General features: G+C 37.0%; 1 protein-coding gene across 1 annotated transcript; it reads right to left on the bottom strand.

The window, feature by feature from the left end:
* Positions 1–6,861: 6,861 nt before the first annotated feature.
* LOC133856738 (uncharacterized) lies at positions 6,862–7,898 on the bottom strand. The gene is made up of 2 exons (XM_062291786.1): positions 7,771–7,898; positions 6,862–7,678 (listed from the first exon to the last, which is right to left on the bottom strand). The coding sequence occupies exons 1-2, from the start codon at positions 7,896–7,898 to the stop codon at positions 6,862–6,864; spliced, it is 945 nt and encodes a 314-aa protein (XP_062147770.1).
* Positions 7,899–26,238: the final 18,340 nt, after the last annotated feature.

The following is a 26,238-nucleotide window of genomic DNA, read 5'->3' as shown; positions in this document are numbered from 1 at the left end:
AACCCTAATAAGATAAAAGAATGATAGGGTTTTGAGTATCTGCAGCCGCTAGGAGCAAGAAAATTCGCGTTCTTATATTGCGGGACACTTATAATGTAGCAGACATTCGAATTAAGAAAATTATATTTCACAATGATTTGTAGAATTTTTGAATTAGCTTTCCAACGCTGCTGATTTCACCTTAATCCGATACTTGAGCTGGAAGTTATGGTCAAAATACTATATCTTGTGCAGAACCTGAAATTTAATCCAATCCAATTTTGACTTCCAAACTTTGCATTTTTCATTTTAAAACTACAATTTTCTCTCCATGACCTGCAAAATACCAAAATACAAAAACTAACCAAAACATTAAAAAATAAAAAAGCTAAAGGTTTAACAAATGTGAATTAAGGGGTCCAAATATACAATATTTGGCACTCATCAAACCCTCAAACTTACATTTTGCTAGTCCTTTAGCAAAACAAAATGAAAAATAAAATCAAAGCAAGAAACATAAATCCGTTTTTGTGGGATAGACGATTGCATTTAGCGTATGCAACAAGCCTTTTAAACCCTTAAGACTCCCTAGAGGACGAGTGAAGTCTCATGAGGGTTTGCCAAAAATGATACCCACAAACATTTTAAAGCACTATGTTGTTGTTAAAACAAAAACTTCCATACAAACACGTGGTTCTTATATCATGAGTAGGCTTAACAAGGTGAACATCACAATTACATCAGACATCATAAATTATTTAACTCATAGCTGGGAAATTGAGACAACACATGCTCCAATAAGTGCAAAGTGAGATTTAACATAGACTCATGAGGTTTCAATTTTTCTCAAAGTTTGTGTACCCCAAAATTCATAGGAATTTTATCAGGTGAAAACAACCAAGGCTTAAATTAAAATGTGATTTTTTTTTTTTTTTTTTTTTGTAGGTTATGCTATGCTTGACTCCCTTAAGCTTTCTAATTGACCTATGTAGCGAGTGTTGGGCCAATGACTTCCAAACCAGATGGTTTTAGGACACTGGATGTAGAAACATCCCTAAGGGCTTAATTACTCAAGTCAAAAAGGTTACGAAGCCAAACTAGCCATACAATCAATCAAATTTAAATTCCACATCATTTTACGCGAACACTCAATGATTAGTGAGGCAAGAGGCCCGGTTACTCAATAAGAACTCAAACTGATGATTTTTTTTTAATTTATTATTATTATTATTATTATTTATTAAACAGCCAAGGTTTCATAAACAAATCATCCTACAAATCTTATGATACACATTCCTTAATTCAAATTTCATACACCACAGAACCAATGCAAATGTGTTTGTGAATTTCAATTAAAACAAGTGAGGTCTCTCTAATCCAGCAGATGAGTCAACGGATTCAGATTTCTAATGATATGCAATGTTCAGGATGTTAAGCAAACCAATGATATGCAAACCATAGTAAGATGTAATCACGCTCAATCAACAACATAGCAAATTTTATTTTTTTATTTTTTTATTTTTTTTATTTGTCACACAAAAGCAATAAAAATAACAACAAAAATAACATCCAAAAATGTCTACCTCACCCCCAAACTAAAATATTACATTGTCTCCAATGTGTCCAGAAATACAATACCGAATGGGCGATGTAAGTCGGGTGTACCGTAGAAGATCTCTCCCCCAAACTTGAATGGCAAACATTGCTCTTGAAAGACAATACAAAACAAACAAACAGGATCAAGTGATAAGTAAAAGAATGAGGGTTGCCTCCCACAAGCGCTAAGTTTTTAGTCTTCAGTCAAACTTCCCACAAAAGACGACAATCACTCTGAGTAACCAGAATCTTCCAACAGGGTCGTCTCAAACACTCATGCCACGCCAAGTACTCTACCATTGGATCAATGAATGGGCGTGAAAAATAAGCCTTCCTTGTGGCAGCATGCACTTTGCGGTAGTCTATCCGTGCTCTCCATCCTGACTGAATACGAGTTGGCACAAAATTGTCATCCTTGTTCTTTACTATTGTCAAACCAGCCCGCTTAGGCACGTCATGAATCGGGCTCACCCACTTGCTATCATCAATAGTCCAGCCGTTAGCTTCCTTGTGCTCTCTCAAAACATTTGGTAACTTTTCCTTTGGAGCATCTGTAACGCCCTACTTTTACAAAAAGCATAAGTGAAAATTTTTGAATTTTCACGTGGCATTACTATCTCATCAGAGTTAAATGTTGGCAACGGAATATATAAATATAATACAGACTTGGGAATTTAATTACACTTCAGAGCTTCTACTGAAATACCTCAAAATAGATATAATAAGGAAGTCAGCATAATTATACAAAAGTAGTAATAGTCATGCCTCACAAGGCGTATATAATTCTACAAGCCAAATGTCTAGAGTTTAATAATTACATAACGACAGAAATATAAATATTGTTTCTGGAACTAGGTTAGTGAACTACATCATAGTAGTTCCCAAAAAGGAGGCAGTCTAGCCTCAAATACTAGTATCAGGATCCATCTAAGGGTCTCAATAGTCCTGATATTCTTCCTCTTCATAACCTGATTTAGCACATAATTCAGAGAGAAAACAACAACACAAAATACTAAAGTAAGTCCGTTGTTTCCCACAATAATATGAATGCTGATTCATTTAATAAATGCAACATAATGCAATGGCTTTAAAATCACATGTATACGCAATATATAATCTATGGTCGCGAATCATAGACATAAATTGAATATAAACATAATCATAAAGCTGTGATATGACAGTTTTTAAATGCAGAGTTTTAGGTATTGCCCTTTTTCCATTCCTCTGTTGGCCTTGGCTCGGTTAGCGTTTTATTTGAAACCTGAGCTTCCTCAATTTAACTTTTAATTATATCCTTTGGGAGCCTAGGCTCCTGGAAACCTTGGTTTCCCTGGTGACCTTGGTACACCAGTTTTTATATTTATTGATCTCTTTTCAGGTACTTTCTCATTCACTGAGAACCTAGAAACTCTAGTGAAGCATCATGTACCCACTGTGGATCTTGATCCAACAACTTGTTATTAGACAGATTATTCAAATAATAAAATATGCAAAGTCACATGCGTAAACAAGTAAATAAAGCAATAATCGTAGTATTATAGGAAAAATCCACCAGCTTCGTCCTCAGTAAGTATAGAGATGCTTACTAGTTTGCTTCAACGGTTATCCTAAAAAAAAACTACATAATCATAATCATACAATAACAATAAATTAGAAATAAAAACCTTACAAAAATATTTATTATTACTATACTTATTCTTTATTTTCTATTATCGACTACAAATAACAATTATACTAATACTTCCATTTATAAAAATGAAAGACATAACAATGTTAATATTTTGTTCTCTTAACTAGGATATTGAATGTCATTTTAAATTAATGAAATGACACTACTATAATTATAATCAAACATCTTCTTTACATTAACCATTTGTTCCAACTAGTATATATACACATGTTAAACTAACTCACATACTTACACATTCATGGCACACAAATACTTTATATATATATATATATATAGGCACTTAATCTTAAGCTAATAAATTCACAATCTTCCCAACACACCCATGCACACAAAAGAAACATACAAATTTCACCTTGTTTCACACACTTATGTCCACCCTTCACACTTATTCACACACCTTCATTTTAGCACACACTCACTTGATTTAAACTTAAAACACACCTACTTCATGCAAGAATTTCCAGCACATATTTCACACACAAATTCACTTCTTTCTTCTTTTTTATTTATTTTTTTTTCTTCCATGTCATGCACACATACAAACACTTCAAACACACAGCACACCACACTCACAACACACATTCAGCACTTTATTATACAGCACACATTTCAGCAGCACATTCACACAAAACTAGCAACACACTCTCTTTACTCCCAAAAACACATTTATCTTTACTTAATAGAACCAAGACTGATTTTATTTTTAAACCTAGTTATTAAGCATTCTCAACCATCATTAAAAGTCATTTACCAGGTAGTAGCTCAGGCAGTAGGCTGGGAGAGCTCCTCTGTTCAAAAACATTAAAACATGCTTACTATTATATATGTGTGTGTGTGTGTGTGTGTGTGTGTGTGTGTGTAAGTCTTCATGGTTGTAACTTTCCCACTAAGAGAAGAGAAACAAACCATGATTTTGAAGGAACAAACATTGAATTCTAGAGAGTGAAAAGGAAAGATTTACTCACTGAAATTCGCACTCAACAAGTCAGAGAAGAGGGAGAAATCTGGTTCCAAAACAGGATATTCAAAGTGAGTTGAAGGTTGTTGGTTTTTGAACTAAAAACAAGGAAGGATTCTGTTTTGATTTCTAATGCATTTGCTGGAACATGAAAGGTGATTCTAGGCTTCAATTCTGGTCTCTAAGTGATGGCTTTATAGAAGAAACAAGTGAGTTTTTTTTTTTTTTTTTTTTTCCTTAGAGTTTCTGCACTAAACATGGAGGGAATAGGAGGCTTACGTGAGAGTTGTTCGCTGGATTTTGGGTTTTCCTTTATGAAAATTGATCACCCATGCATTCCTTATATAGCAATCTTGGATGGTCGAGATTAAACCAGCAATGAGGCACTTCAATGGTATGATTGAAGCCAAATAATCCCCCAAAATCGTAGCCCAAATCCCCTAGGATACTATTCCCACATCTTTAGGCAATGATTACTTGATATCTATAAAAATCTAGTTGGTATTGAACCAAATTGGGCTAATTGGGCTAACTAGACTAACTAGATAGGGATATGATCATCTGGAACCAAAAGCATGGTGTGGGTTTAAGAATCAAAGGTAGAAAATCGACACTTGCAGCTTTCACGTAAACTGCATCGCACTGGATAATTAAGTCGCTCCATCGACTTCGACCCAGAATCGCTCGATCGACTATAAAGTCATTCGATCGATCCCATTTACCCGCAAATATTGAGTTGCTCAATCTATTTAATATTTGATCGATCGACTTCGCTTCCAAAGTCGCTCGATCTACTTTGGTTAATAATATCTTTACTTATCCAATTTCTATACATGCATATGTACATATACACAATTCTATTTAATCTATAACTAACATTAATTAAGTCTTATACCTATGTACGCACACATGTAGATATTATTATATGCGCATTATTACCCTAAGCATGATATTTTCCGAGTATTACAGCATCAAGCAAATCCAAAGCTCTACTTACTGGTAAAACATCTTCTCGACCTAGGAACTTATACTTAAGAATGTCTTGTAGAGGTGTAAGTTCCTTCTTTGGAGGCTCAGGTATTGCTGCCTCCTCATTCTCACTGCTCACCAGAGGAGCAGACTCCAAAATGACATCAGCTTGCTCAAGTAACTTGTCCAAATCCAAATCTTTTCCAAATTGAGCAAAGCATGCCTCTAAGAGGTCCTCAGTGTTTGATTCATCTATGTTCTCCTCATTCTTATTGCTCACCAGAGAAGCAGACTCCAAAAAGGCATCAGCTTGCTCAAGTAACTTATCTAAATTCAAATCCTCTCCAAATTGAGCAAGACATGCCTCCAAGGGGTCCTTAATGCTTGATTCATCTACAGTGTCCTCCTTGATCTCCTCAATCAAACATACACTTTCGACCTCATCATACTTTAACGGCTGATTGCTGATATCAAAGATATTCAGCTCCACTGTCATGTTGCCAAAAGAGATCTTCTTTACCCCTGTCCTACAATTAATCAGGGCATTAGCCGTAGCTAAGAATGGTCGCCCTAGAATTACCGGTATCTGAATCCCAACATTCTGAACCGGCTCTGTGTCAAGCACAACAAAATCCATGGGAAAATAAAAGTTGTCCACTTTTACCAAAACATCCTCAATGATTCCCCGTGGTCTTTTCACCGACCTATCAGCCAATTGAATTGTCATGGATGTAGGCTTCAATTCTCCTAACCCTAATTGCAGATAAACCGAATAGGGTAAGAAATTTACACTTGCTCCAAGATCTAATAAATCCCTCTCAATTTGGCTGAGTCCTATCATGCAAGAGATAGTAGGACACCCAGGGTCCTTGTACTTTAATGGCATCTTGCATTGAAGGATTGAGCTAACCTGCTCGGTCAGACAAACTCTCTTCGGGACATTGGTTTTCCTCATAACCTTAATCAAGTCCTTCAAGAACTTGGCATAAGATGGCACTGCTGGATGGCATCCAAAAATGGGATATTAATCTGAACTTGCTTGAACACCTCCAGAATGTCCTCAAACTTCCTTCCCTTCTTAGGCACTAGTAATATGTCTGGGTATGGTGCCTTAGGTATAAATGACCTAGGAGGATCATCAACGATGGGTGTGGCTTTAGATGGCTCCTCTTCTTTCTCCTCATTGTTGCCACTATCTTGCCCATGAGGCTTAGCAGGGTTCTCTTCATGAAGAACCACTTAATTGTCCACTTGTCTCCCAGAACTCAATGTGACAATAGCTTGCACATGCTCCTGCCTATGCGCATAAGAACTTTCACCAGTACATTGTAACTTCGGATTGGGCACAGGCTGGCTAGGAAGCTTTCCCTTCTCTCTCTCACCCAAGTGATTTGCGATTTGACCAATTTGAACCTCTATCTTGGCAATCGCTTGGGCGTTTACCATGGTGGCATTCTTCACTTCACTAATAGCTTGGTTTGTAAACTGCATGAATGCCTTAAGAGAGTCCTCTAATGTGGACTGTGAAGAAGAGGTTGGGGCTTGAGTCGGGGCTTAGTATGCTGGTGCTGGCGGCGCTTGACGACCTTGATGATGAACCCGTTGATGAAATCCAGGGGGGTATTGATTATGGGCTTGATGAGGGCCCCCCTTGATTCATTGGTGGGCTCTACTTCCACAAAAAATTAGGATAGTTTCGCCACCCAGGATTGTAGGTCTTAGAGAAGAGTCCAATGGATTGCTTCCTAAAGTCATTGAAAGAATTAACTTGTTCCATTGATGACTCGACAAAAGTTGGCAAAGAAGGACAAGTCTGTGCCGAGTGAATGGGATTAGCACAAATGGAACAACAATCCGCGTGGAATGGGTTCGCAACATTGATGGATTTTCCTATGACGAGAGAATCGACCTTCTTAGTGAGGGCATCTAACTTCATCTTTAGCTCCATATCTTCCTTCACCTCGTAGGTGCCTCCCTTCTTTTGGATGCGAGCCGATCTATCCCGACAGCTTGAAAAATCCCACTGCTGGGAGTTGTCGAACAACTGATCTAAGGTCCGATATGCTTTTTCTCCCGTCAAACTCAGAAATGCGCCTCCATTCATTGACTCAATCATGCTGCGGCTGGATTGAGTCAATCCTTGGTAAAAGAACTGTATGAGTCTCCATTTCTCGTATCCATGAGGAGGGCACTTGATCAACATTTCTTTAAACCTTTTCCAACTCTCCAAAAAAAATTTATTCTCCTCCTGAGTAAAAGAGCTTATTTCCTTTATACATTCGTTCACCTTGGACATTGGGAAAAATTTGTTGTAAAACTTGTTTAGCAAGTTATCCCAAGATGTGATTGAACCAGGCATGTTTGAATCTAGCCATGCCTTGGCTCTATAGTGAAGTGAGAAGGGAAAAAGTCTAAGATGCACAGACTCCTCAGAAAAGTTTTGAAATTTGAAAGTAGCACATATATCTTTGAATGTTTTCACAAGGCTGTAAGGATTATCAAGATCTAAGCCATGGAATGAGGGTAAGAGTTGGATAGCATGCGGTTTCAAATCGAAGTGGGTGGCAATACTATACACAACGCAGAGTTTGTCGCAACGGGTGCGAATAAATCCCTGAGTGATCTAGTGTAGTCCACATTTTCTGCTCTTGGCTGCTCAGGCTGCTCCACATTCACATTGGGATTTCCTGCCATGTTGTCTCCCATCTCAGAAATTGTTCTCCGCTCAACAGGTGTTCTGCAGTTTTTCCTAAACACCCTATCTAGATAGGGATCTAAGGGTAACAATTCTAAATTCAAGGATCTCCGACCAAGCATACACAGAATTCCAAACAAAATTTAACCACAAAACAAACAAGATAGAAAAAGGGAAAAAAAAACTAAAAAATAAAAACAAACAAGATAAAGAAAAGAAATTGCAAGTAGAGTAAACAAAATTCTCCAGGGTGCAATCTAGGTTAGTTTCCAGGAATGTGAAGGGGGTCACAAGGACACACTTAAATCCCAAGACCTTCCTTGCCAGAATTTGCCTTGATTTTGCCCTTTAGATAGCTCTGTAGACCCACACTAGCAAAGTCTTCTCTTTTCTCTTATTATTTTTTATTCTTATATTTTTTTTTATTTTTTTATTTTTATTTTTGAAGATTAAAAGAAAAATTGCACAAACAAAATAAATAAGAGAAAAATCAAGTCTAATCATGAATGCATACAACGAAACAGAGAAACCAAAAAAAGGTAAGAATTAAAACCTACAAGTTTGGACCGAAAATAATTTTTGGCAAAATATTTCTGCTACTGAACATCTTCAGGTAATGCCTCCTGTGTTGGTTCGATCGATCGACTTTGGCGGTCGCTCGATCGACTTCGCAAAATTCTACAGAACCTGAAACAATGACAGAACATAAATACTTGCTCTTTTCTTTTCTTGAAAATTAAATAATAAAAAAATGAGAAAAAAAATATTAAAAAAAAATCTAGTGGAAAAACAAAATTAAAATAAACAAAACTTGATTTTTTTTTTTTTACAAATCACCACTTCCCCGGCAACGGCGCCACAAACTTGATGTGCAAATTTTGATACTCGCAAGCGCACGAGTCGTATGTAGTATAATACAAGCAAGTGCGAGGTCGAATCCGCAGGGAAGTGTGTGTAAAGAAAAGAAAATCAATTTCTATTTAAATCACTTTTGCTTTAACCTAGAGCCAAGATTTTTGATTTCTTTTAAGGACTAAAAAATAAATAAAAAATGAGTGAATACGCAAAGAAGAAAAACACTAAGGTAACAGAATTCACCAAATCAAATCAAACACCGTACTCTTGCATTTTATTCATATATTCAATTCAAGAAGCTCAATATTCAAATTCTAAAATAACAAAGCATGAAAACATTTGAAGAATTCAACTCAAACAAATCACAACGATTATCCCTTTAGAGTCGAAATCATCTATTGTATCCGGAAATCACAATAGATACCCCAATCTCAAAGAAATCATTCGATGTATCCATTGATTGAATTACAACAAACTGTAAGAAATTACATATGTGTCCCTTAGACACATTTAATTCATTGTAACGGTTGGAATTTTAAATAACTATCATAACGGTAATTATTTAATATAAAGATTAAATATGATTTATTCCACATTAAGTTATATGAAATCGTAACGGTTTAAAACGGTTTTTATATTAAATTTTCTGATTTATTCTCCTTGATGGGAGGAGAATAATCAGCTATCTATTGATGATGAGGGTCCCTAGCCTACCTATATATAGAGCCCTGTGTATCCATCTATTGGCACACTCATAGGCATAGGCCAGAAGAACTCTCTGAATTTTGTTTTTATAGATTTTGGTGTTGTAGAAAACTTCTTCATTCTTCGTTCTTCGTTCTTCATCAAGCTTGAACAAAATATGGCTGGAGGTATTTATAATTCCGCCGCTTATTATTTTATAGCATTTTATTTATATATTATGCTTACATGTGGTATCAGAGCCAGCCTCTATGCCAATTTGTTCAGCTTTTAGTTTTGGTAATTCTTTATTAGTTGAATTGTGCAAATTTCTGTGTATCTGTTTATTGATAATTTCACATATTGTTTTGGGAATTTTACATATGTGTGAAAATCTCTTAATAATTGCACATCGTAAAACATGAACACTGTAAAGCATGAAAGCATAGATATGAATATTTTTATTAAGAAACTTGCTACACTAACATGCAGTTTTTGGGTTATAAAGTGGGCCAACCCGAATGGGTCAGCCCAATGAGGTTATCTGACCCAGCCCTAAAAGCTCAAACCATTTATAGTAACCCATCAAGAATTAAAAAATAAAAAATAAAAAAAATAAAAAAAATTGGGTTATTGTGGGGTTTAGAACTTGGGTTTCCAAGTGTAAAGGGCCTAAGGCCACTTACTAAACCATTAGGCCATGATATTTATTATGCTATCATGTCATAAATTTATTTTTGTTATGTTTTATATGTTCAATATTAAAATTAATGTTTCTTTAATACTTGAACTTAGAAATATAATTAATTTTAATTATATTGTTTAAATATAATTTGTTTGATGCCTAGACCTAAGAATAATTAACAATACCATACATGCTGGCGTGTTTACAGTAATATCCGAGAATGCAATGTCTAGAAAAGTTCTGGCTAAGGAAAGTCTTGGGATTTAAGTGTGTCCGTTGTGACCTCCCTCACTTTCCTGGGAACTCACCTAGTTGCACCTTGGAAAATTACTGTTTACCCCATTTAGGTATTGGTTTGTTATATTCTTAGGACTTTTGTGAGCATCTATACAGTTAATAGATGTTAATGAAATAGTAATTATTATAATATTTTTGGGAGGGCCACAGCATCCCAATTTTAGAATAATAATTACATCAAGGTTATACACATGAACTTCATATAGAAAAATTAATATCGATTATGTAATTAATTCATAAATTTAATTGCTAATCCCCACAGGGAAGTTTTTATTTTTATGACTTAATTAGAATAAGATAATAAATTTAATGTTAAAAATAAAATTTCTCTTAGGCCCACAGGTACGGAGAATTTTATTTATTAATATTTAAATTTATTAGTCTTATTTATAAAGGGTAAATTTCATGCGTGATGCAACCTTTGCCCACAGGTAGGTTGAAATTTACTATTTACTATTAAATTAGCATTGGTTAATTTAAAATAAAGTTTCATAGCATTAAAATTTTTTCCTTGATTATTGCAGCTATTTCTACTACTGCTATTCTAGAAAGTACTGTTCCAATGCTTAATGGGAACAATTTTTCTGAGTGGAAAGAAAATTTACTTTTCTATTTGGGGTGCTTAGAACTTGATTTGGCGCTCCGTGAGGACGAACCACCTGCCCTCATGGATACTAGTACGCCATTAGAAGTTATGAAGCATGAGAGGTGGGAGCGATCTAATCGCCTAAGTCTCATGTTTATGAAGTCTCACGTAACTAAGGGCATTAGGGGTTCTATCCCTGAATGCAAAAAGGCAACAGAGTTCATGCGGGTTGTTGAGGAACAATTTGTAAGTTCCGATAAAGCATTAGCAAGCACCTTAATGAAGAAACTCTCAAGCAAAACCTTTGACAGATCCAGAAGTGTGCGAAAGCACATTATGGAAATGAGGGACATGGCAGCTCAACTAAAGTCCCTAGAGATTGATATTTCTGATTCCTTCTTAGTTCATTTCATCTTGAACTCACTCCCGACTGAGTACTCTCCTTTTAAGATATCCTATAACACACATAAGGATAAATGGTCAGTAAATGAACTTCTGACCATGTGTGTTCAGGAGGAGGAAAGGCTAAAGCAGGAGAAACCACAGAGTGTTCACTTTGTGGCTACTCATGATAAGGGAAAGAGTAAAAGAGGCAAAAGTGCCCCGCATCTCAAGAAAGATAACAAGTTGTCAATCAAGAAAAATGACAATAAGGATACTTGTTTCTTCTGCAAGAAAGGGGGGCATATGAAGAAGGATTGCCAAAAGTACAAAAGATGGCTTGAAAAGAAAGGTAATATCATATCTCTAGTATGTCATGAATCTTTTTTTGTTGAGGCTCCTTGTAATACATGGTGGATTGATTCTGGTTCTACAATCCATATTGTTAATACAATGCAGGGTTTTCTCAACACAAGGAAACCGGCAAGCAATGAGCAACGGGTCTATTCCGGAAATAAGTTGTTTTCTCATGTGGAAGTGGTCGGGACATTTAGATTAATTTTGAAAACTGGTTATATTTTAGATTTGGAAAATGTATTTTTTATTCCATGTTTCTCTAGAAACTTAATTTCGGTTTCTAAACTGGATGTTATTGGTTTTAGTTTTTGGTTTATAAACTCTACCTTTAGTATTTTTAAAGGTGAAAATTTTATTGGTGGTGGAACCAAAATTGATGGTTTATTCAAAATTGATCTAGATCCCGACTTTGAAAACAATCATTTATCATTGCATTCTAGTGTTGGCATAAAGAGGAGCCTTGTGAATGAAAACTCCGCTTTGTTATGGCACAGGAGATTGGGACATATCTCCATAGAGAGAATCAAAAGATTAGTAAATGATGGAGTCTTAAAAACTCTTGATTTTACTGATTTTGGTACTTGTGTGGATTGCATAAAGGGAAAGCAAACCAACAAGACCACTAAAGGTGCCAGAAGGAGTTCTGAGATTCTTGAAATCATACATACAGATATCTGTGGACCTTTTCCTACTCCCTGCCTAAATGGTCAAAGATATTTTATATCTTTTCTTGATGACCATACACGGTACATGTATCTCTACTTTCTAAATGATAAGGCTGAAGCACTCAATGCTTTCAAGACCTATAAGGTAGAAGTAGAGAAACAAAAGGACAAGAAAATCAAGATCGTGAGATCTGATAGAGGCGGAGAGTACTATGGAAGGTACACAGAAAAGGGACAAATGATAGGTCCATTTGCGCAATTTCTTGAAGAAGAAGGCATTGTTGCTCAATACACAATGCCTGGCACACCACAACAAAATGGTGTTGCAGAAAGGAGAAATCGCACACTTATGGATATGGTAAGGAGCATGCTCAGTAATTCTGAGTTACCTTTATTTCTATGGAGTGAAGCCTTAAAAACTGCTGTGTATGTATTAAACCGGGTACCATCCAAGGCTGTCCCTAAGACACCTTTTGAATTATGGAATGGATGGAAACCAAGTTTAAATCACTTACACATATGGGGTTGTCCTGCTGAAGTGAGGATTTATAATCCAAATATAAAGAAGTTAGACCCAAGGACAACCAGCGGTCATTTTATCGGCTATGCAGTCAACTCCAAAGGATTTAGGTTCTATTGTCCTTCTAATAATACTAGAATTGTTGAGTCTATGAATGCAAAATTCTTAGAAGATCTTGAACATAGTGGGAGTGCTTATCCTCAAAGGATTGAATTAGAGGAAGCACAAAAGTTGACTGATGCTCCTTTATCTAAAGGACGTTTGATTATGTTTAAGGAAATCCAAACAGATTGCCTTGAACCACAATCAATTTCAGAACAGTCAACTCATGAGGAACAAGTTCATATTGAACCTATTCAAACCCCTCAACATGAGGAGGAAGTAGGATTAAGAAGATCTTCTAGAATAATTAGACCAGCAATCTCTAGTGATTATATTGTATACATCCAAGAGTCCGATTTCGATGTTGGGCCTAAGGATGATCCAAATTCATTTTCACAAGCCATGAGTGGGGAACACTCCACATTATGGTTAAATGCCATGAAGGAAGAAATGGAATCCATGGCTAAAAATCAAGTCTGGGATCTTGTTGACTTACCAGAGAAAGCTATAGCCATAGGCTGCAAATGGGTTTACAAAACCAAAAGGGATGCTTCTGGTAATGTTGAACGATATAAAGCTAGACTTGTGGCCAAGGGTTTCACACAAAAGGAAGGTATTGATTATCATGAAACCTTCTCTCCAGTATCCAAGAAGGATTCATTTAGGATAATCATGGCATTAGTAGCTCATTTTGATCTAGAGCTACATCAAATGGATGTGAAAACAGCTTTTTTGAATGGGGATCTTGAAGAAGAGGTTTACATGAAACAACCTGAAGGTTTTGATGATAACAGTCAGAAAGCTTACAAACTAAGTAAATCTATTTATGGACTAAAACAAGCCTCCCGTCAATGGTATATTAAATTTCACAAAGTTATTACCTCATTTGGTTTTATTAAGAACTTTGTTGATCAATGTATATACCTTAAGGTCAGTGGGAGTAAAGTCATATTTTTAGTCCTATATGTAGATGATATTTTACTTGCAAGTAATGATTTAGGTTTACTGCATGAAACCAAACAGTTTCTTTCTCAAAATTTTGAAATGAAGGATTTGGGTGAAGCCTCTTATGTCATTGGCATAGAGATTCACAGAGACAAAAAACAGAAAATATTAAAACTGTCTCAAAAGGCCTACATTGAAAAAATTTTGGAAAGATTCAAAATGAAGAACTGTTTGGCTTCTGTAGCACCTATCATTAAAGGAGACAAATTCAGTAATGATCAATGTCCCCGAAATGCATTGGAACAGGAGCAGATGAAGAACATTCCATATGCATCTGCAATTGGCAGTCTATTGTATGTACAAGTTTGCACTAGACCTGACATTGTGATGGCAGTTGGAATGTTGGGTCGATATCAAAGTAACCCAGGAATGGAACATTGGAAACCTGCAAAGAAAGTCATGCGGTATTTGCAAGGAACAAAGGACTACGGTTTGACATTCAGACACACTGACCATTTGGAGGTGGTTGGGTATTCAGATTCAGATTTTGCTGGATGTGTAGATAGTAGAAAATCTACTTCAGGGTATATCTTTCTCTTGGCTGGAGGGGCTATATCCTGTAGAAGTAACAAGCAAACTATAGTTGCTACATCTACAATGGAAGCAGAATTTATTGCGTGCTATGAAGCCACTACACAAGAGCTATGGTTAAGAAATTTTGTTGGTGGTCTCAAAATTGTCGATTCTATAGCGAGACCAATCAAGATCTTCTGCGATAATCGTGCTGCCATATTCTTTTCTAAGAATAATAAAAGTGGAAGCAGAAGTAAGCATATCGACATCAAGTATCTTCGTGTGAGAGAGAACATCAAAAGAAATGAAGTGCTCGTTGAGCATATCAGTACTGAATTGATGATTGCGGATCCTATGACTAAAGGTTTATCGGTAAAGCTGTTTAAAAGTCATGTGGAGCATATGGGACTCATTGATTCATTTTGTACTTAGTTCTTTCTAATTTGTCTATAGACATCAAGTTATTATTAATAAAGTTTGTGCACATTTGTTACATTATCCATGGGGATAAAATTAAAGTTGGACCCGAATAACTTATAGGAAGTTTATTCATAAAGTTTGATTGCCCATATAGTACTCATTTAAGGAATATTTTATATGTAATACATGGAAGGGACGACTTATTATATAAAGTTTTACAGCCATGATTCATGTGTAATATTCTTTATGTGAGTGGGAGGATTTCATGAATGGCTGGAATAAATAAAGTGATAATCATATTGAAGAACCGGACATCTAGGGAATTATATGTGTCATAAGGGCCAAGTGGGAGAATGTAAGAAATTACATATGTGTCCCTTAGACACATTTAATTCATTGTAACGGTTGGAATTTTAAATAATTATCATAACGGTAATTATTTAATATAAAGATTAAATATGATTTATTCCACATTAAGTTATATGAAATCGTAACGGTTTAAAACGGTTTTTATATTAAATTTTCTGATTTATTCTCCTTGATGGGAGGAGAATAATCAGCTATCTATTGATGATGAGGGTCCCTAGCCTACCTATATATAGAGCCCTGTGTATCCATCTATTGGCACACTCATAGGCATAGGCCAGAAGAACTCTCTGAATTTTTTTTTTACAGATTTTGGTGTTGTAGAAAACTTCTTCGTTCTTCGTTCTTCGTTCTTCATCAAGCTTGAACAAAATATGGCTGGAGGTATTTATAATTCCGCTGCTTATTATTTTATAGCATTTTATTTATATATTATGCTTACACAAACATCCAATAAAAGTATCAATCTAAAGAATATAATTCAATAAATTGACATGGAACTTGAATATACATAAGAACATTGAATTTATGAATATCATGACAAGAGTATAGGTGTTATCATTGATGAGGTTTCATCATCAACCTTAGTTGAGGATTTTAGCCTCTCATGACTAAAAACACCAAAAACTCTTGAAATGAAAACATAAAATGATAAAAGCGAAGAAGAGAAAGAAGAAAAGAAATTTAATAAAAGTAAAAAGAAAACGATAAATTAAAATAACTAGAAAGAAAGGAAGAACGGAAACTAAATAACAATAAACAAAAAGTAAGCAATAAATTAAATTGAAAAGAAAGAAGAAGAACGGAAAATTAAATAACTTTAAAGAAAATTAAAGCAATGAATTAAAATAGCGAAGAAAAGAAAGAAAAATGGAAAATAAAATAACTTTAAATTAAAAGAAATTTGAACGAAGTAACAACTTACAAAAGAAAAGACAAGAGCTAAGACAAGTACTCTGAAGGAAATTGGTGCTCTAAGTAGTGCCTAGCATGAGGTATTTATAGTAGAAGATTAGGTTAAACCTAACTTTTACAAAATGGCACCTCTACCCCTCTAAACCCTAATAGGAGAAAAGAACGCTAGGGTTTAGGGCCATATTTTCAAAATGGCGTCTCTACTCCTCAAAAACCCTAACAAGAGAAAAGAATGCTAGGGTTTGGAGTGTCTACAACCGCCAGGAGCAAGGAATATATTTCGGGGCACTTATAATATAGCAGACATTCGAATTAGGAAAATTATATTTCACAATGATTTGTAGAATTTTTGAATTAGCTTTCCAACGCTTCTGATTTCACCTTAATCCGATACTTGAGCTAAAAGTTATGGTCAAAATACTATAACTTGTGCAGAACCTGAAATTTAATCCAATCCGACTTTAACTTCCAAACTTTGCATTTTTCACTTTAAAACTACCGTTTTCTCTCCATGATCTGCAAAATACCAAAATACAAAAAATAACCAAAAACATTAAAAAATAACAAAGCTGAAGGTTTAACAAATGTGAATTAAGGGGTCTAAATATACAATATTTGGCACTCATCACCATCATCAAACAAGTTCCTTTCTGCATGTGTAAACATATTATTTTGGCTATGTTTAAACTTCAGCAAGATTCGCAGGTTTCTTTGCCCTATGGAGGACTTGTTACAAATATTCTCAAGTCAAAGTTGCCTTCTATACCTGTGAATGAGCTAGAAAATATGCCAGATGGAAACTTTGGGAAACAGATTGTTTCAAAGTCCAATGCTCAACTTCAGAGGTTCCAGGATTCAGATGATCTTTTCCCCTCGCTCATACAGACCCATCAGTAGCATCTTCTTCTCGGTCTGCACCAGATACAGTGATGAGTCCATTCACTCGTCTTACAGACTAGTTAACTAAAGGATTTCAATCTAAGGATGACAAGTTTAAGACTTTGCAGACTCAAGTTACTGAAGGTTTTCAGGCTATTGATACCTGGCTTCGGGAGTTAGAAGCTGAAGTGGCACATATCCAAATCAATGTACGGAACACTCTCCGTCATATTTTGCTAGAAGACCAGCGAGACTTAGTACCCTGAGGACTCTCGTTCCTTTTCTATCTTTTTTTATTATTATTTTATTATTTGGGATATTTGTTTGAGACATTTCTTTTTATCCTGTGTTTCGATAATTAGTGTTAGTTCTTGTGTTGGCTGCATTCTGTTGGACAAAATCACTTCTATGTAATGTTACTGATGTCACAGGGATGCCATATCAGTTCAGAGTCTTCAAATATTTAGAGTTTATTTCTCTGATATGGAAAGAGCCTTATTATAACAAGGTCAGTGTCACAAGCATCAAGAAGGAATTTTTGGACTCCAAGAAGACTCTGCAAAGTCTACAGCTCAGCTAAAGTCAGATCCCAAGTTTATCGTCCAAACGGCCTAGTGAAACGCCTGGACACTCATCAGTCAATAACATAAACAATGATGCTTTTATACAGGAAAACTGCTTTATCTAGAGTCTACATTTCTGTTATGCTCTTCAAGAAGACTTTGTACAGATTTCAAGACAGTGTAGTCAGATCCCTTGAATCCGTCCTAACGACGTGGTATTCCGTTGGGACGCTCATCAGTCAAGCAACATCCGTCCGGACTACGTGATATACAGTCCGGACGTCCAACTATCCAAAGCATCATCCGTCCAGATGACGAGAACTTTCCATCCGAACCTTCCTCTATGTCAAGAAGCTTCGAACTATTCCAGCTAGCATCCGTCCGGACATTTCAGCAGCACATTCGAACGACACTCGGAGTTCGACCAGCTATGGGATTTCTTTTCAAAACACAGATATGGGAAGATCACTGCAACCGTTTAGACGATGTGGATTCCCGTTCGAACGCACTCATCCATAAGGCAAGTTGTGCATTCAAAATTCAGACGTCCGGACGACAGCCTTCATGGTTCGGACGCTCGAGCTACTTATATGGAAATTACGTGCATCTGATCAACCGTCCGAACGACCATTCCCTTGGTCCGAACGCGCGAAGCCTTGCTATGGAAATTGCGTGCAGCTGAAGTGTGATCGTTCGGACGATAAGGCAACACCATCCGGACGTGGCTCAAATCAGGAAAGAATTTCAGCGAAATTTTGGAAAGCCGATCGTACAGTTGTTCGTCCGGATGCCTTATATCGACCGTCCGGACGGAGCCTAGGTTTTTCAAGCCAGACGCTCATTTGAACCTGTAGCCTATAAATAGAGGTCCCTAGGCTTGAGAACTGCAAGAATTCGGTATTGAATTCCGTAGTGCTTAGAGAGTTATATTTTAGAATTACTGTGCTGATCTGCTCACTCTCAAGCCATTGCCAAGTGTTGTTGCTTTGCTAAAACTAAAGTCTATCTTAGGGGTTGGCCCTAAGGTAAAGGATTCCATTGAAGACCCCTTCAAGTAGGAGACTTGATTGGGAGGCGCTCGTGTTGGGTTACACGTTAGAGTTCAAGGTACAACCACTACATCAGGGGTATGTGAGTGCTACTGCTTTGCAACTAGCTTTGTCTTCTGAATAGTGGATATCCTGGGTTTGGCTGCCCCGGAGTGGTTTTTCTCTTAACTGAGTTTCCACTTCGTCAACAAAATATCTGTCTCCTTTAATTCAGCATTTTGATATTTTGTTGCACACTATTGCACACACTTGTTTATATTAGAAGTCATTTGTTTTTCAATTAGTACTTTATAATTGTGGTTTCTCATACTATATTTTACCCTTTCTCCTTTTGAGACAAAATGGGGAGTATTTTTAATTTTTTGGATCAGGATTGTATTTTTAACCGGTCAAGTGAATTTTTTCCCAGAATGACCAAAGAGGGAGTTTGTTAGTTTTTAATTGGCTGCATTTTGTTGACAAAATCACTATTATGTAAGTCTGCTGCCTTAACAGGGATGCTATATTTTCCAGAATCTTCAGAATATTCAAGAGTTAATTTACTTAACATGGAAAGCCTTAATATGACAAGTATCAATTTCATTAGCTCAAGAAAGGAAATTTCCAGGCATCAGGAAGATTCTGCGTAGTTTATAGCTCAGCAAAAGTCGGTTCCCTACTTACTGTTTGGACGACCAAGAGGAAGCATTCGGACAGCCCAGCAAACAACATCTCCTGAGAGCACCTGTTTGCACAGGTGTCCGAACGGCAAACTAGAGGCTGCCAACAGTGAACATTGCAAGCAACCATTTGGACACTAAGGCGATACCGCCCGAACTCGATGACTGAAGATTATTGAAGAATCACGTATTTTGAAGTTAGTTACTGCTTGTCGTCCGGACGCTCATTGCCTAAGTCTGGACGCCGCCCAGAGAACTCTGATTCAGACTTGTATTAGGTTTTCTATAGCCTATAAATAGAGGTCTCTAGGCATGTATTATTGAGGAATTTGGTATTGAATTTCATTGTACTAAGAGAGGTTGTGTAGGCAGAAATAGAGATATTTGCTAGCTCTCTTAGGGTTTTTATTGTGTGATTTGATCAACTCATTGAAGTCTAGTTTAGAGAGGAGTCCTAAGTAAAAGAAATCCATTGAAGAACCCTTTAGGTAGGAGACCTGGTTGGGAAGCGTTCGTGTATAGGTACACATCAGAGTGCAAAGTATGACCACTGCATAAGGTATGTGAGTGTGAGTGCTTTGTTACTAGCTTTGTTTTCTAAATAGTGGATGTCCTGGGTTTGGCTGCCCCGGAGTGATTTTTCTCTTAACTGAGTTTCCACTTCGTTAACAAAATATCTATCTTCTTTCAATTCTGCATTTAGATATTTTGTTACACAATTAATCACACACACATGATAAATTAGAAGTCTATTTTATTTTTCAAGCTATTTTCAGCCAAATGGAGGCAACTAATCAGCTGTTGCAGTCCATCTGCAATAAATAAGCTCATGAAGAGGAGCCATCTCCCATCTTTTGGCCATAACAATACCAAGAGGAGCCATCTCTCCTATTAGATTCGGACATTAATGATAAAAATTTCAATCTTATAAGCGAGATAGAGAAGACTAATCACATATATACCCAATTCCTCACTGAGGTAGACGTCAAGATGGAAACTCACTTTTAACAAATCATCAACCACCTCAAAAGAGAAAGAGAAGAAGAGCTTCAAAGTCAGTTAGTGGCTAATCCTAATGGATGTTACGTGGAGGATTTGAGTTCTTCCTATCATGAGCAAGCTATCACCACATTGAGGAGTAAAGAAATGGTCGAAAATCAAGAGGAAGAAGGGGAGGAGCAAATTGAGGTCACACAGGATCTACATCGGGAAAAAGGCAAGGAAGTGAGCACTGAGGCTTCTTCAGCAGCAACTCCTATTTCCAAATTACCAAGAAGCCATGAGAGTAGTCTGTTAGGGCTATTAGACAAGCAAACTGAGGTCATCAAAGTAGAAAAACTCTCTAAGTATTCTCCTCATAGTATTCTAGTTCATGATTACCTTCCGGATGAGAAACTGTTTGAAAATTCTTTGAGTGATCTACCTCGATCTGTGACCATTAGGAACTACCTTTCTATAGGTAGAATTCATTATCTATGGTCCAAGAGAAGAAAATATTGGTGCTTCAAGTTTAAACTCAAAAGCTACTACCAAAAGCGCTTGAGCAGTCTAGGAGCTCAAGCGCATCTGCCCAAATTAGTGGCATTCAGGCCACTACATGCACTAAAAAACCATATCCTTTAAAGAATTCTGGTTTTGTTTTTAATTATTGTTCATTTTGTTTTAGTTAATTTTAGATTTATTGTGGTTCATTTTAGTTTCTATTCTTTTTATTTTATTTTTTCTTTCCTTGGTTTTGTTTTTTTTTAGTTTGTTTTTCAGGGAAAAGTGTTTTTGCATTCAAGTTTGGGGGTATACTACGAGCCATACATAGTCCAACTAGTTTCTCATCTCCTGGGTATGATCTTTCCATTTTATCTACACATTGAGGACAATGTGTAATTTAAGTTTGAGGTATGGGACACATACACTTTTTGATAAAAAAAAATTAAAAAAAAAAATGAAATTGCATGTTCATGTTATTTTTAAGAGTTTGGTTGATCTAAAAATTGTGATTTGAAGTTCATTGGTGAGTTTGGAATGTTGAACACATGATCATTTTAATTGATTCTAAACTACTTACTTTTGGCATCTAATGATTCACTTGTTTCAATCTAAACTGTCACAAGCACATTAGCATATAATTTGTGAGGTATGACATATGCTCCTGATTGTGTATTTTTCAATGTCTTGGATCTGGGTGACTTGTTGGGTGGATATCTTGGCATAATAATAATAATAATAATAATAATAATAAACCATTTTTGAAGCTTTCACTGAGTAACTGGACTTCTTGCCTCATTAAGCATTGAATGTTCATGTCAAAAAGTGAGAAATTAAGTTTGGTTAAAGTAATGACTAGTTTAGTTCTGTAGACTTTTTTACTCAAGTTAGTAAGCTCTTAGGGGCGTTTTCACACCTAATGCACACCTAATGCCTTAAAGCCATCTGGTTTGAGAGCATTAGCCTAACACTCGTTACATGGGTCAATTAGAAAGCTTAAGAAAACTAAGCATTGCACAACCTGACCAAAAAGAAAGACAGAAAAAAAAATTAAAAAAAATTAAAAAAAAAAAAAAAAAAAAAAAGGAAAAAAGAATAAAGCTCTTGCTATTATGCCTTGGTTATTCAATTTGATGGGGATCCCAGTGAACTTTGAGATATTGAGTCATTGCACATTGGAATTAATTTGAAGCCTCATGATTATGTTTTAATTCACCTTACACTAAATTCAACTTGTGATCCATCAGCTTGTCGTTTGTAAGTTGTTAGACTTTAGAATTCTATTTTATTTTGAAGTTGGAGTTTATCTTTCTAAACTTGCTAATGAATGAGGATCATAATTTTGGTGATACTTAACTCTTTTGGATAACATGAATTTTTGCATAATGTTTGTGGGTATCATTTCTGGGAAACCTCACGAGCCTTCACTCGTCCACTAGAGAGTCCTAGGGGTTTAAAAGGCTTATTGCATACGCTAATGCAATTGTGTTTCCCGCGACAGAGGAGGTAGAGTAGTTATTGTTTTAGTTTTCCTTTTATTTTCAGCTTTGTATTACTAAAGGACTAGTAATATGTAAGTTTAGGGGTGTGATAAGTATTGAATGTTATACATTCAAGCCATTTAATTTACATATGTTAAGCTCTTAGTTTTGTTATAGTTTGATGTTTTGTATTGTTTTTGTATTTTCTTGTATTTTATAGGTTTTGGAAGAAAATCCATCAAATTCCAAGATTATAACGAAGTCGGCAAGCTCACTTTCAGAAAGATTCAACTCCAAATCAATTTTGAATTTAAGAAAAAAGAAGTTGGCAAAATCCGTTATTTTTGGAAAGAATCCAGAATGAGCATGTCTCTGTATTTTAATCATAACTTTTGCTCAAGTATCGGATTGCAGTGAAATTAGTGGCGTTCGAAAGATAATAACAAATATAACAAATATGTTGCAAATATGTTTATCCTATTTTGGATGTTTACTATGCCAAAATCACCCTGCAATAATGGATGGCAAATCTGTACGAATTTGGAATCATTTTCCTACTTAGATTAGAATTTCAGAAAAGGAAAAGACTTGTACTTATTCTATTTGGACTAGGAAACCTATTTACGATTTTTCTAAGATTCTTAGGGCTCCTAGATAGGGGTGAGCATGGGGCGGGGGGGGGGGGGGGGGGGGGGATTGGCTTTTTTTGCCCCCGCCCCACAGGCGTGCGGGTTCCTCAAAGGGAACCCGCGCCCCGTGGAAAATTCCCAGCAACCGTGCGGGGCGGGTGGGCGCGGGGCAGGTATGAACGGGGCGGGGATCCGCGGGTATGCGGGGATCCCCGCGGGTATGAAATAAATTAAACAATTATACGGAAAACCAAATAAATAAGTAAATAAAAAATCGCAAGCAACCATGCTCTTCAGGAATCGAGTTTCAAAAATTTTCATCAACAAATCATATCACAAAGGAGAAATATGATGATCACAGGACAATACATTGTCAAGTTCAGTCCAAAACTGGATGAAAGCAATAAAAACAATTCTCATAGAGCAATGAAGGTGAAGCAAAGTAGGAACCCAAACAGAATTAAAATGAGATTGCTTCATCTCTGTGCAGCCACAAAAGGAATAAGCAGAATGAGACCCACAACACAGACATCCTGACCTCAGTTCTATTTTATTTAGTTAGAGAAGAAGGAAAGAAGAAAAGAGGAGACCGAGAGAAGTAGAGAACGAACCTTGGGCGTGGGGTGCGGGCCGTGCGGCGTTGTGGGTGGTGGCCGGTGGGCATGGGCAGCTGGACGAGGGCATCATGGGGTGCGGCGTGGGCAGCTGGGCATGGCCGCGTGGGCGTCGTCTCGTGGGCAGCTCCGCAGCTGGGCGCCGTTCACTGAAGACCGAAGGTGAAGACACTGAAGTGAAGAGTGAGAACTGAGATTTTAGGATTAGGGTAAACTTCCGTCTTTCTTTTCCCCTTTTCTTTTCTTTCTTTTTTTTTTTTTTTTTTCAAAACCTGCGGGGCAGGGCGGGGCGAGGCGGGGACCCGCAAAAATTCAAGGGTCCCCCCCGCAACCCGCCCCGCACCGCGCGGGGGGGCCAAAAAAAGCCCCGTGGCCCGCACCATGGGTGCGGGTTTTGGGCTCTGCGGGGCGGGTTGGGGCGGTTTCTGCGGGGCGGGGCGGGTTTCGCGGGGATTTGCTCACCCCTACTCCTAGAGCTTCTTTAATCCCTATAAATAGGCCTCTAACCTTTGAAGAGAAGATACAAGCTTTGGAAAAGAATCAAAGGCTACTAGAGAAGGAGGTTTTCTCTAGTTTTTCTTTTCCTTTATTATTTCTTATAAGGATAAGTTCTATCCAAATTAGTTATAGTTAATTACTTTTGTTAGTGATCGATTGGAGCCCTAATCATTCTCTTTAAGGTTTCCAATTGGCGCATTTGCTACAATTTATATATTGATGCTTAACTTGATTAATTCTAGTTTCTTGAATTCCTCACATGTTTGTGTTTAGCTATGTTAGTTTGTAATTGGCCACATTCTGTTGGACAAAATCACTTCTTTGTAAAGATGCTTTTTAACAGGGATTCCGCTATTCAGAAGTGCTTCCAGAAGATTCTGCACAATCTGCAAGTCAAAAAATTCTGTTCCCTGCCAGCCGTTCAGACGAAGTGTCATACCGTCCGGACGCCCAACTGTCCAAAGCACCAGCCATCCGAACGACGTGTCATACCGTCCAAGCACACATCAGTCTAAAGCATCATCCATCCGGACGATGAGAACTTCCCGTCCAGACCTCCCCCTATGTCGAGAAGTTTCGAACTACTCCAGCTTGCATCCGTCTGGACGTTTCAGCAGCACGTCCGGATGACTCTTAGTGTTCCACCAAGCTTCAAGATTTCTTTCCAAAACACAGATATGGGAAGATCACTGCAACCGTCCGGACGACGTGGATTCCCGTTCGGACGCGCTTACCCATAAGGCAAGTATTGCAAATCAAATCCAAATGTCCAGACACTAGTCAGCATGGTCCGGACGCGCGTATATCAGATATGGAAATTGTGTGCATCAAATCAACCGTCCGGACGACCATTCCCCCGGTCCAGAAGCGCGAAGCCTTTATACGAAAATTCCTTGCAGCGGAAGTGCGACCGTCCAGACGATAGGGCACCACCGTCCGAATGCGGCTCAGAAATAGGAAAGAATTTCAGCGAAATTCTCAGATAATTGATCGCACAATAGTCCGTCTTGACGGCACCCAGTTTTTATCAAGCCAGACGCTCATTTGAACCGTCAGCCTATAAATAGAGGTCCCTAGGCTTGAGAACAGCAAGAATTCGGTATTGAATTCCATTATTGCTTAGAGAGCTATATTGTGAGATTATCGAGCTGGTTGATCTCTCTGAAGCCGTTTCTGTGTGCGTGCTGTTGCTGCGCTTAATCTGAAGTCTATCTTAGGGGTTCGCCCTAAGGTAAAGGATTCCATTGAAGACCACTTCAGGTGGGAGACCTAGTTGGGAGGCGTTCGTGTTGGGTTACACGTTAGAGTGCAAGGTATGATCACTACTTTGAAACTAGTCTTGTCTTCTGAATAATGGATATCCTGGGTTTGGCTACCCCGGAGTGGTTTTTCTCATATTGAGTTTTCCACTTCGTTAGCAAAAATTCTTGTATTATTTAAATTCCGCACTGTTATTTTTTTGTTAACACTTTGTGCACACACACACACACTTAGAAGTCAATTTCAATTTTTCAAGCTAGCATAGGCTTGTGGTATGAATTTGTTATTTATGTCAATTTAGATGACCGAGTCCTGGGCATAATAGAGTAACGAAAGAACCTCATCATAGGTTCTTGGATTAATCAACATAAAGACAACTGGAATAAATACCATGTTCCAATCTGAGTGTATTTACCGATTTCCATAGATTTATGCTTTCTTGAAGAACAACTTAGTAGATACTATGCTAAATCCTTCAAGGAAGAAAAGAGTTAGAATAGATACCATGCCTAACTCATTGCTTAGGGAAATCAATAGCTTTAGGAGAAGATACCATTCCCTTGTGGCTAGTAAACATTAAGCATCATGTTATGATTATAGTATTTTGCATATTGTGAATCTTATTTGAGTATGATTAGCGGTGGATATCGAAGCCCTACCTTTTCTTCTTAATATTTTATCTCACTTCATTAAACATACCTCTTTTAGGAATTTCTCTTTAAATACAATTTATATCAATCCTCGTGGCAATTGTAACGCCCCGCCTTTTAAAAAAAGGCATAAGTGAAAATTTCAAATTTCCACGTGACATTACAACATCATCAAAGTTGAGATCTGGCAGTGGAATATATATATATATATATATATATATATATTTTTAAAAAAATTA

The sequence above is a fragment of the Alnus glutinosa genome, chromosome 14 (genome assembly GCF_958979055.1).
Source record: "Alnus glutinosa chromosome 14, dhAlnGlut1.1, whole genome shotgun sequence".
Taxonomy (NCBI): Eukaryota; Viridiplantae; Streptophyta; class Magnoliopsida; order Fagales; family Betulaceae; genus Alnus; species Alnus glutinosa.
The sequence above is the reverse complement of the archived record's forward strand: the minus strand, read 5'-3'. Positions and strand labels throughout refer to the sequence as shown.

Coding starts and splice junctions, on each gene's coding strand:
- LOC133856738 (XM_062291786.1), bottom strand. CDS start 7,898: ATGGGAGACAACATGGCAGGAAATCCCAATGTGAATGTGGAGCAGCCT. Junction 7,679..7,770: donor GTTGCGACAAACTCTGCGTT/GTGTATAGTATT, acceptor TAATCCTTACAG/CCTTGTGAAAACATTCAAAG.